This window comes from Sinocyclocheilus rhinocerous, unplaced genomic scaffold (assembly GCF_001515625.1).
Source record: "Sinocyclocheilus rhinocerous isolate Xijiao unplaced genomic scaffold, SAMN03320098_v1.1 scaffold1149, whole genome shotgun sequence".
In the NCBI taxonomy this organism is placed as follows: domain Eukaryota; kingdom Metazoa; phylum Chordata; class Actinopteri; order Cypriniformes; family Cyprinidae; genus Sinocyclocheilus; species Sinocyclocheilus rhinocerous.
Window position 1 is genome coordinate 616,922 of NW_015664180.1, and position 12,017 is coordinate 628,938.

At 38.9% G+C, this 12,017-nt stretch overlaps 2 protein-coding genes and 2 long non-coding RNA genes across 4 annotated transcripts in view; 2 read left to right on the forward strand and 2 right to left on the reverse strand.

Annotated features, from left to right (window-relative positions):
* LOC107729692 (uncharacterized) overlaps nt 1–2,201 on the forward strand; it is a 19,517-nt gene extending 17,316 nt beyond the window's left edge. Inside the window, exon 3 of the long non-coding RNA XR_001638610.1 lies at nt 2,191–2,201. This is a non-coding gene — a long non-coding RNA (uncharacterized LOC107729692). The remainder of the gene's footprint in view (nt 1–2,190) is intronic.
* LOC107729691 (uncharacterized) overlaps nt 1–2,976 on the reverse strand; it is a 23,087-nt gene extending 20,111 nt beyond the window's left edge. Inside the window, exon 1 of the long non-coding RNA XR_001638609.1 lies at nt 2,894–2,976. This is a non-coding gene — a long non-coding RNA (uncharacterized LOC107729691). The remainder of the gene's footprint in view (nt 1–2,893) is intronic.
* LOC107729690 (nuclear factor interleukin-3-regulated protein-like) lies at nt 1,123–1,908 on the forward strand. The gene has a single exon (XM_016540357.1). It carries the CDS (start codon nt 1,123–1,125, stop codon nt 1,906–1,908), a length of 786 nt encoding a protein of 261 aa, XP_016395843.1.
* A 3,322-nt stretch (nt 2,977–6,298) lies between the features above and the next one.
* LOC107729688 (leucine-rich repeat and immunoglobulin-like domain-containing nogo receptor-interacting protein 3) overlaps nt 6,299–12,017 on the reverse strand; it is a 37,599-nt gene continuing 31,880 nt past the window's right edge. Inside the window, exon 2 of the mRNA XM_016540354.1 lies at nt 6,299–9,898. Within this exon, the coding sequence (XP_016395840.1) occupies nt 8,037–9,854 (1,818 nt within the window). The 5' untranslated portion in view covers nt 9,855–9,898 and the 3' untranslated portion in view covers nt 6,299–8,036. The remainder of the gene's footprint in view (nt 9,899–12,017) is intronic.

The window sequence follows — 12,017 nt, forward strand, 5'->3', positions numbered from 1 at the left end:
TATATATATATATAATGTTGCAGACGACTCTCACTTTGATATTTTGTTATCTAATGCAATGGCATTCTGACATTTGTAAATGTGACTTAAGTGTCCAAATGCTGTGTTTAGATCAGCAAGTTTAACTTTTCTTTTGCTCTTTAGAAAACTAATATATGAGATGCATACGATCGTGTGGAAGGAAATTGTTTTATCTGACCTTTTGTCTGGAAAGGAAGCTAAAATTACCAGTTCTAAGTGTCAGTGTAGAGACAGAATACAATGTGTCAATGACATCAGAGGGGAAGTAGGTCTGTACAGTTGTTAGCATAGTGTTTGGTCTCACTAGATCTCTCTCTGTTCTTCACAATCAACCATTCTTCCACTGGTAACCCACAAAACGACGGCCCATCAGACAGTGTGGGAGGTTTTGGAACCCCCGTTGGGAAGACTTGGGTTCCCACCCTCTCTGAATCACCCCAGTGGTCGTATTCATGTCCAGGATGCTCACACGCCTCCAGTATTGATTAACACTTCATAGTCACTTCAAAAAGGCTGCTGCTATTAGCATTGCTCAAGCATTTTTGAACTATCAACAGTATTGGCAATAGGCAGAGAGCTGAAGCATAGAGCTGGAAGAAAGTCCTTGATGTAGAGTCTCTAAAGGTATTAGTAATAATCTTCAACAATTGTTAATATTTTAATGTTAGTTAGCAGAACAATAGTGTAGCTGTTTAAATGACTAGCGCAACTGCAACAACAACAACAGCAGTCACCACAAGGGGATTTTTGATGTATTACCTCATCTACACCCTTAATGACAAGAACATTACAGAGTTTTAGGTTCAGACGTGAGGTACCTGTAACCAAGCTGGTACCTAGCAGGCAAAGGTCAACATGTTCAGCAGAAATTGCTTTGCTATGACGCTCATAACTTTGCATCGATGACTGCCTGGTGAAATCTGACACATCAACAAGACCACCTGCAAAGGAAATAACTGTGCTCTTTCGTTATAGGTAAAGCTCCTGACTACAGTATGACTGAGAAGAGGCACTAACATCTGAGTAACTCCAGACGCCACGCACAGAAGGAGAACAGGTGCATCTTGAGCGAAACCAATCAGAAAGTCACACCTGGTGAAAATGGAGTCCGCTTTCTCACGGGTGGTGTGGGAACCTGAGGGAGAAGACGAAGAGCTCTCTCCAAGAGGTCTGGGATTGCGTCGCAAACGGGAATTCATACCTGAAGACAAGAAAGACGCAACCTACTGGGAGAAACGCCACAAGAACAATGAAGCGGCGAAGCGCTCGCGAGAGAAACGAAGGGTCAACGACTACGTGTTGGAGACTCGATTGGTTTCGTTGAGCGAGGAAAACGCTCGTCTGCGAGCTGAGCTGTTGGCTCTGAAGCTTCGATACGGTTTGCTTAACCCTGGGACGCCCTATTCCCCATCTCAAAGGGCTCTATCTCAGCTTCACGCTTTGGCGCCCCAACCTTTGCTTTCTTGCCCAGACAAAGACCTCTACTGGAGTAGATGGCAAGATAGAGAGGCTTCTCATCTATCGGGGAACCAACAAGCACCCCTCTGTCTTGGCACCCACCCCGGGTCGGCGTTCCTGCCTATGCATCCTACGGCCATACGAAGAAACCACCCATATCTCCTAGACTTCCCCACTCTCCATTCTTCTACAGCCTCACCTTTACTCTTTCCTCCACACCTCGCTCCAGCAGCTGCACCTTGGGCAGGACGGCCCCTGCTCCAGCCAGGGAATCAGAGGATCTTGTCGGACGAGGAGGGCGAGCAGCAGGTGCCAGCAGATTCCAGCACCGCCCTGCCCCATAAACTAAGATTGAAGACGCAAAACTCTCAGCGCAAAGATAACAGAGCTAAATCTGCATCTCCAAATCCAGCATACATATCAGATTGAAACCAAGCTTTGACTCAGTAGTCATGAGTCATCCTACTCATTTTTGATAATTGAACATTGGCTATATTCCAGGAAGTTTGTTGCAAACCATCATGATAAAAAATATTTCTTTGATCAAAAGGTCACATATTCAGATTAAGTTTCCGAGATACATTTATAGAGTCAATATTTCCATCATTGAGGTATAAAGTGGCAAACTTGAATTGGGATAATGACGCACATAGGTTTACTAATTTTTGTATTACCTTTAATATAGACAGGAAAGTAGGGAGTGAGAGAAAGAGAACAGGATTTTAGGAATAGAAAAAGGAATTGACCGAAGTTGGGCTAGAACCATTCACTCTGCCATAACTTTCACAATCACTTCTTTTGTGAATGCATTTATGTATACATTTACATTTATGTTTTTGGCAGATGCTTTTATCCAAAAGCGACTTACATTGCATTCAATATATACATTTTATCATTCATGCATTCCCTGGAAATTGAACCTTGGTGTTGCTATAGTCACGATCCACTGTTTAATCTAAAAGAATGCTACCTCCTTGTTTAATTCAGAATATAACCTATGTCTGATTTAATTTCGCCTCTGGAGTCAGACTGACATTTACACATTTGACAGATGCTTAAGCAACTTACATTGCATTTAAATTATACATTTGATCATTTCATGCGTTCCCCATTACTAATGCATTGTATTACTGATTTGAGCTACAGAATGGTTACTTTTGAGACCTCAAAGCAGCTATTAACTAAATTAATTAAAAGCAAAACAAAAGGCAGAACTGAAAAAGAAGTTGGACCTGTAAACATGCTAAAATATTGTTTGTATTATAATCCAAAGAACACTGTAAACTAATACTGATGGCATATCTTTGCAGTTACTTTCAATATGTGTGTCTGAGAGGCCGAAAACAGTAACGGTAACCACCAATCAGATGCATGCAAATGAGAACAAATGAGATTTTAGGGGAAATCACCACACCTCAAAGAGTCTGAAGAGGATATTTCTGGAATCCCTTGATCCAACTGGTGAAGGCAGCATATTTGTACTTTTATTTGACTTCCATTTTGTCTTGTCACGTGACATCTCAGTCATGTGACTTGTTTTATATAGCACCTGTGTTTGGAAAGGTGTTCATGCACAAAGTAAGGTCATCTGTGTCCTCTGTGGAAACAATTGCTTGCTTGCTACTCAAAAGTTAAAGCTGTGATCACACAATAAGTGACCTGTATTTTCTGAAAAAAATTTTTTTAAAGACTTTTCAAGAAATTCAAACTGCATATGAACCAGTGCAACACATGAACATACAGTGCCTTTGCAGAGTATACCTGCTGTAAACTAGTTTTAATTCAATCTCATGTTTTATTTTTAACTGCACAATATGTTTCTGAAAGAATTACACAGCGCTGATCTTTGATGATGATGAACTCTTTTTCAAGTTATAGCATACGGTTTTAGACAAATGCACAATCAAGGTCCGCTTTTATAGACAAGTATCTGAAATATGGACTGACTGCTCAACAAAACCAATGTCCACATCTCAGGATTTTTGCTTATTTTGCATACATGCATTTAGCAGACTTTTTTTATTTGCATCTTTTAGTCATGCATTATTGAACTTGTGATTATGGTGTTGCTAGTGTCATATGCTAACAGCTAAGCTACATGAGTACTTAAATTACATGTATTTGTATATGCTTTTTAAAAAATTTTGTCTGTTTTAATAAAGATTTACTTTTATTTCAGTCTTTTGTTCATCTGCATTAAGTTGTATGATCTTCAGAATGTTATCATTTTTACAATAAAGTGCAACTGAAAATCTCAGCTTTTTGACTATTATTTGATTGTTCACAACTTAGCACAGTTCAGTCACACAGAACACAGAGTTTATTATCATAATATGCAGTATTACTTTTATCTTGAAAGCGTTTTCGCCTCCACTTACGACTGTGGGACTGGAAGTGTGTGAGTTGTGCTGCTTGCTTTTGGTGACAGGTCGAAGAACTCCACGGGGCTGCTGCGGTTTGTAAGTGTGAAAGGGGGCTGCAAACAAAGTTTCAGTGGCATGTAGGGGTGGGAAAGGTGGAGTGGGGGTTTCTCAGCACTTATTAGTCACCGTTCATGATCAATCGTGATGTTAACAGCATATACGCCACAAAGTGAGGAGACCAAGCAACAATCTGCTAGTCACCACTAAAGGCAAGCGAGTGATTCAGTGACTTGCATAACAAGCCTAACTCAAAGAAATCTTGCATAACTATGAAAATGCTTCATTAGCCAAAGTTGCTTTTAGCATTCTTGTTGTTGAAAACTGGATTAGCATACATTTAGCTCTGACTTTAGTGTTAAATGTTGTTCATTTCTTCTTTTTCCTGCTGTAACCACCTGAGAGATGAAGGGAGCGAAGTACAACGAAGAAATAGGAAGTTAAAAATATATTGTCTTTGTCTTTTACATCTGTAAACCACATCCTCTAGCACAAGATCTAGTTGTTTTCTTGTGTTTATCATTTTTGAAAATCTATTTTAGCCAGTTCTTTGACCCAATATGATCTTCTGGTGTTAGCAGAAGCTACAAGCTAACAGACTCGCTAATCATGCTAATCTTAACAAATTACATGACACAGCTAAGTTTGGATTCTGACTGGTATTTTTGTACAATGATTGCTAAGCTATATATATCTGTGCAACCAATAGCAATGCTAATTGTCTCTTAGCACGTTTTCGTTTCACATATTAAAAATCCATATTTGAGTCTTTATCACTCTTTTCTATCATTCATCAAAGATATAAACGTCATATTGTATCAACAGACTAGTTTAAAAAAACTTAGCCTAGCTATGCTAACACTAACAGAAGTTATGCTGCATTCTTCAACACAGTCTTGATTCATTAATCACACTAATTATCATCTCTTTTCTGTGATTCACTAAAGATATAAACAGTGGCATTGTTATATTTGATCCAGACTGATTTAAAGAAACTTAGCTTAGCTATGCCAACTCTAACAGAAGAAATGATTGCTTAAAAAATATACACCACATTCTTAAACATCCTTCCTTAATGACAGTCTTGATTCATCAATCACACATTTTTCTTTCAGTTTGAGTCATTGCTTGCCATATGCACAGGCTTTGTGCAGTGATATCGTAGGTTAGCAAAAGCGCAAAATTATAGCATGAAGATGAATATTCCAGACAGCAACACTACTAGCCAATTTGTAGGCGTAACAATGATTCAGTACTTCCATCACAAATCCATCAATCACTACAACAATGTGCAGTGCATATTAAAAATGGAAACCTAATGGAAAAGACTTTGAAAACACAATACCTGCACAGATCATTATCTGGTTTTGTACAGAGTGCTAATCTCTGGTAAATGCATAATATTGCATTGATAGAGATTGTGCATCTTTGGTGTGAAAGTGAAACACAACACTTCTCTTTTTCAGTTTATTCATAGACTGTTTAGAACAAAATACCTGGCCACAGGCGACTAGATCTACAACATCATCAAGACATCAAAACCACTCCCATTTTGTATTACGATTACACTTATTTTCTTTTTGTTTATATGTAAATAAGAGGGTTGTTGTGTGAAAATGCTGTACTTACCTGTGATATTGTTAATTTAGAGGCATGGTCAAAAGGTCATCTGATTAAATATTTTACTTTTGTTTTGAATAGCTTTTTTTTTTATAAGTACACCATTATTTGCCTTCATGTCTGTGCTTTTTACATCCTGCAGCAAACACAACTTTGTTTTGTTTTATAAAGCAGATGGTATGAGTAGAAAAGTGTCATGACAAGAAAATATTTGACATTTTCTTGTGCACACATGACTGTACCAGATGCTTATGGCCAACAATTGCTCAGCTGTCATGTCATTTCATTTAAAGTTTGTGGGACCAAATCGAACTATGCTGACAAGCGGCTGTCTTTATTGAAACTTTTTAGGAAAAAACTGTTTATAGAATCAGGGCTGGTGTTTGTAAGTTGGTTGGTACCTATGTAAACCTGAAGATGAATGTTCATCTGGCATTATTCGCCTGCTATTCTCCTCTGATTGGGTTTTATTGTTCTGGTTTTAAAATAAAAAGTGAACTGTCAGTTTTTCAAAAAAAAAAAAAAAAAATGCTGTGATGTTTATTTTGAACATCATCTTGGCATTTGCAAAAATAAAAAATAAAGTTGAGAACCATTAAAGGTTATATATGCATCGTATTACATAAATCAGTCAAAAACATTCATATATAATATTACTTTATAATGACATGAAAAATCAGAAAAAGAAGAAATTACAACTCAGGGACTTAGATACATGCTTTTATAAACAGCATTTTTTTTTTCATTGGTACAATATAAGAACAATATGCTTAACATATTTAAGAATAAAACTATCCAGAACATAAAAATGCTGTGGATACCCATTTATTTAATTTACATTGAATAAAACTGCAAAATGACTTTTTACAAAAAATATCAAAAAGCTTCTTTTAATCAGTTTTACAGTAGTTATTGACAAATTCTGGCAGTTTGCAATGTACATACAATGCTGCTTAAAATACGACAGTACAGGGCGCAATTGATCTGTTCAAACAAAACAGCTCATAATCTAATTAATTTAAGCTTTGTGTTAAATAGATATTGACTGGTAGAAGGCAATAAGGTTGTGACTGATACCCTGTGTTCTTTGAACTGTCGTATTTTAACATTAGGGGGCAGCAGAACAGCTTTGTAAAGTGCCTTCCTGTTTCATTTTAAGCGGCAGCACTTGAGCAAGGTCTAACTCATCATAAATGCTATTTAAAAACAGACAATGCACGCATAAGAACTCCTGGATGGATCAAAGGATCAGTGGCCTGTGCATAAAAAGCTATATTTGACTGTATACTCATGCAAATGAGCATAAAATAAGTTATGAGACTGACATTCCCTTTTAAACACACTTACACTTACATAGAAGAGGTGTAAAGACATACAACAACTGAAAGTCACCTGTAATAAAATGCTAAGAAAGTTTTTGTTTTGTTTAAAACAGTAACTCTTTAAGAGTTTTCACACATTATTAAGAACATTTTATATTGAATAAAAGTATTTCACATTAATTTACTTAACATGAGAACAGGGCACCATAATGAACACACAAAACAGCCATATATATACAATAAAATACAAAATGTCTTAAACCCAGTCTAGATACTGAGGCTATTGGTATTTAGCTGATAAATATGTAATGTTTTTATAAAGGCGATGTGCTTTTAAATTGTTACTACTGTACCTTTGTATGCGTGTGTGTGTGTGTGTGTGTGTGTGTGTAACTTTATGCAGGCATGACTCAGAAGTAGGTGGCAGTGTAATATAGAAGCACTCGGTAGCCTTATTATCCATAGCAAACTAAATCAACTAACTTTTTAAGTAAGGTATAATTAAACAGTTTTAACTTTTTAAACAGTCTTCTAGCATCTCATGTTTCCGACAAAGTGGTTAACAGGCTAAGATTTGGGGCTAATCCAACAACAAATCCTTGTTAAATTGGCAGTGTGAAGTGTATGCCCACTTTATTGCCTACAAACTACTGAGCATATAAATTAAATTGCCTAGCAAAATGCAATAATGTACGATTTTTTTACTTTTGAGGGCATTGGCAATTTCTTGGCAAGCAGAAAGCACCTCTTTAAATAATTATAATCTAAATCATTCTGGACTTTTCTCACAACAACCTCCATAACATTAAGAGCATAATTGAACTTTCATTTTAGAATGACATGTTCTGTAGAACATTTTTAATGGTCATTATATATCATCATTATATATAAGCTTGGCCTTCTCACATGAGAAAATTTAAAATGGGTACCTAATGCCAGCTGGAAGTACGTAATTCATCATAAATGTCTTAATAAATATGTAAAATATCCCAAGACACCAAAAGTAAGGATAGATTATAAATAGCTGCTGATGGAAATCACCCCTCAGCAACTACCTTATTCATTGCTCCCATTAAAACCCTCTGTCTTAAAATCCGAACCCATAGTCATACGCAGGACTGGAAGTAGAAATGTATTTCAGTTTGAAATAACAATAATGTGTGGTTAACTCCTTTAAACTGATAGTATGCCCATTTTATATCATCTTCATGTTGAACTTTCGTGCCCCTCCTTGACCCCCGCTGGCAGTGGGACCATCTACCTTTCTGAATGAATACTCGACTGAGAAATTGTTCTTGTGCTGACCTCGTCCTCGGCTCCACACAAATAAGAGAATGAAACAGAAAAGCACAACACCCAAAAACATGATGCAGCCCATTGCTGTGGACACCAGGATGGTCTTGAGGTCCAATGTGAATTTTAGGAAGACACGTGTGTCGTTTAAGTTTGTGTCATTTAGATCTCCCACATAGTAGGTGCGATTGGCTGCCAAAGCAGCATCCAATGGCAAACCACTGACTGTTAGGGTGGCAAAGTAGGTGTCGTTGCCACCAGCATTGCTTGCAATGCAGATATAAGTCCCGCTGTCTGTTATCTGGGCATAACGGATCTCCAGCGTACCTTCAGGTAGGACAATCACTCGCCCAGTACTCTTGGTAGTGATACGTCGGCGCTGAGGTGAAATCCAAAAGATGACCGGAGTTGGGTCTCCTTCCGCTCGACATACAAATGACACCACCTGGCCTTCACGTGCCGTCAGCTGTTGCAGTTTGCGGTTGCGAATTTTAGGCCGCTGACAGGTGAAATGGTCAAAGAGTGCAGAGTCCGAGAAGGTACTGAGTGCTTTTCCTCGCAGTTCCACGGGTGTGGCGCAAACAGGTGACTTTCCGTCAAAGTTGAGGGTCTTCCGGCGCTGCAGGATCCACAGTAGGCGGCAATCACAGGACAGAGGGTTGCCATCTACACGCAATGTCTCCAGCGTGTTGACCGAGTGAAAGGCTCCCTCCTCTAGGGTCACTAATCCATTGTTTGACAAGTTGAGCAATCGTATCTGTTGCAGGCCTCCAAGACCGTAGGGTTGCACTGATATCAGGTTTGTACCAACTAGGTGCAGTTCCTTCAAGCGGACAAGATCCCGCAAGGCCCAGGACTCAAGAACTGAGATGGGGTTGTAAGACAGATTGAGGCTTGCCAAGTGAATTAGGTTGCGAAGGGCTCCCGTAGGCACAGTGGAAATGTTGGTGTTGGTAATCGAGAGCCAAGAAAGGTTGAGACCTTGGAAGCTGTGTGGAGAGATGTACTCAAGGAAGGGCCAGTGGTCAATCTCAAGACCCCGCAGTCCACCAAGTTTATGAAAGTTCTGCTCTTCCAACGAAGCGATACTGAGGTAGCGTAATCGAAGAGTCACCAAGCCGCGAAGGTAGGATAGAGACTGTCCAGTTATTGAGGTCAGATTGCACCTCTCGATGGTTAGCTCCCGGAGCGCCACCAGCCCTAGGAAAGCCTTGTTTGAAATGTACACCAGGTCATTATCACCAACCTCCAAATTGCGGAGGTTCTTCAAGTCCTGGAAGGTGAAGTCCAACAGGATGACCAGTTTATTCCCACTTAGGTCCAGAGTGGTGAGGTTGGTGAGACGTGAAAAGGCACCCATGGGCACGAGTTTAAGCTGGTTGGATCGCAGACGCAACACTCTCAGGTTAAGCAAGCTGGAGAAGGCATTAGGCTCCAACATGCTGATGAGATTCTCGCTCAAGTCTAGTTCCTCAAGTCTCGAGAGAGTCGCCAAGTCATTGTATTCCACCCAGCGCAAACTGTTGCCGCTCAGATCCAGCAGCCATGTGTCAGTCGGGATGTCTCCAGGAATAGAGCCCAGACGCTTGTTCTGGCACATCACGGCTCTCTGATGAGGGATACAGTCACAACGCTGTGGGCAGCTTTGACCATGTGTTAGGGATGCAGCGATTAGGAGCACAAACAGCCCCGGTAAGCTCAGGCGTGGACAACCCGCCATGCCCCTTCCCTACCTTACTGGGGCTGAATCACTGCACCTCACACCTAGAGAAAAAACACAAAAAAAACCAGGTCTTGATTAACCACAACTTTGCAACTCTCATCAATAACCACTTCTACAGCATTATGAAGCTGTCCCGAGTCAAATGATTACTTACAGTTTGTATGAACATGACTACTACTAATGTTTTAGAAAACATTGGCCAAAAAAGTGCAGCTGGATAAAATATCTTTGTGAAGACACGGCACATTTTCAGTAAACAATATTATTATAATATAAACAATCTTCACATCAAGTTAGTGCCTGTAAAACTGCAATTTTAATGAATTTAACCCCCCTACATAACACCATTAAAGGATAGTTCACCCAAAAATGAAAATTCTGTCATTAATTACCCTCATGTCGTTCCAAACCAGTAAGACCTTCGTTCATGATTGGAACACAAATTAAGATATTTTTGATGAAATCCGATAGCTTTCTGATCCTCCATAGACAGCAACGCAACTGACACGTTCAAGGCCCAGAAAGATAGTAAGGACATTTGTTCAAATTTAAACACAAATATCTTGTGTTTTGTGCTTACAAGTTAATGTCTTAAACTGCCGATCTTGTTACTGTGCTAATAAATAGTGTTTTCACTATATTTTGGATATTAATATCCATGCAGAGTTGATGTTGTACGGCCCGTTCAGTGAATCGCTGGCCGATTCAGTTGATCAGCGTAAAACAGTGATTCTGTCCAAATTCCATATAAAATCAAAAATAATTCCCTTTGAGCTAAATTGACCTGTTTCCCTTACATCTCGAGCCCGAAGACTCGAGAAATGAACTAATCAATTCTGATTCCGGGACTGCGTAGCGTTATAGCCTATGGGACTGGATGAACGAACGACTTGAACCCGAACACTCGAGAGATTAACTAATCATTTCTGTTTCCGGTACAGACTGCAGTTTAAGCTTCAGTTTGTCATGTGACATGACAAATGAAAGAATGATACAGATCAGGAGGTGAGGGAAACTAACAGACTGCAGAATCTGAAACAATGAATTAATCGTTTCTGTTTCCCATAATCTGGCCTTGGTTGCATTATAGTTTCATTGCATTAACAGTCTTATTAGAAACGTTGCGTGAGTAGATGTTTCGTGGAATTTGGCTATTAACATGTAACATTTTAATTATATTCTGCTGAAATGAACGAAATGACTCGAAAAAAGATTTGTTAATTTTGATAAACGAGATTCAAAGATCCGAATCAGGAAAATTATCTAATCTTGAATGTTTGATCCGAAGTTGAATGTTTGTCAGAAACTGAAAGTTGCACAACATTGCTTTGTGTTTACCAGGGTAACTGGGGTGTTTCTGCTTTTCTATAAGCGCCATATACTGTCAGAGAGTGAATTTGCATTTTCATTCATCCAGTCTGCCATTCTTTTTGCATGGATCTGAATAAACAAGCTGGATGATTATTGCACCAAATGTTCATGACCAACATTCGTCTTTGTAAGAGGTCTTTAAAACTGTAAGATTAAGCCATTTAAATCTGAAAAAAGTGTTATTTAAGGTTAAATGCAATGTAAAACAAAGTTTCAGCACCCAGCTTTTTTCACTGAAATGGTAAGGACCAAAGTACATAGAAAAAGCTTTAAAGGGAGAGTTCACCCTAGTTCACCCACCACCCATTAATTACTCACCCTTATGTCGTTCCAAACCTGTAAGACCTTCGTTCATCTTCGGAACACAAATTAAGATATTTTTGATGAATTCCGAGAGCTCTCTAACCCTCCATAGACAGCAAGGATCCTAACACGATCACATATGTAAATAACGTATGTATGCGGATACGTTGTTTACGCTTTGATCGGAATGTAAACAACGTATCCGCATATGTTGCATACGTTGTTTACGTATGTGATACTCTCCAAAATGGCGCTATAGGGTGATGCGGAGGAGACAAATTGTTGAATAAAGTCGTTAGTTTTGTTTTCTTTGCACACAAAGAGTATTCTCGTAGCTTCGTAAAATTACGGTTGAACCACTGATGTCACATGGATTATATTAACAATGTCCTTGCTACATTTCTAAGCCTTGATCGTGTAAGGATCCTTGCTCTCTATGGAGGGTCAGAGAGCTCTCGGAATGCATCAAAAATATCTTAATTTGTG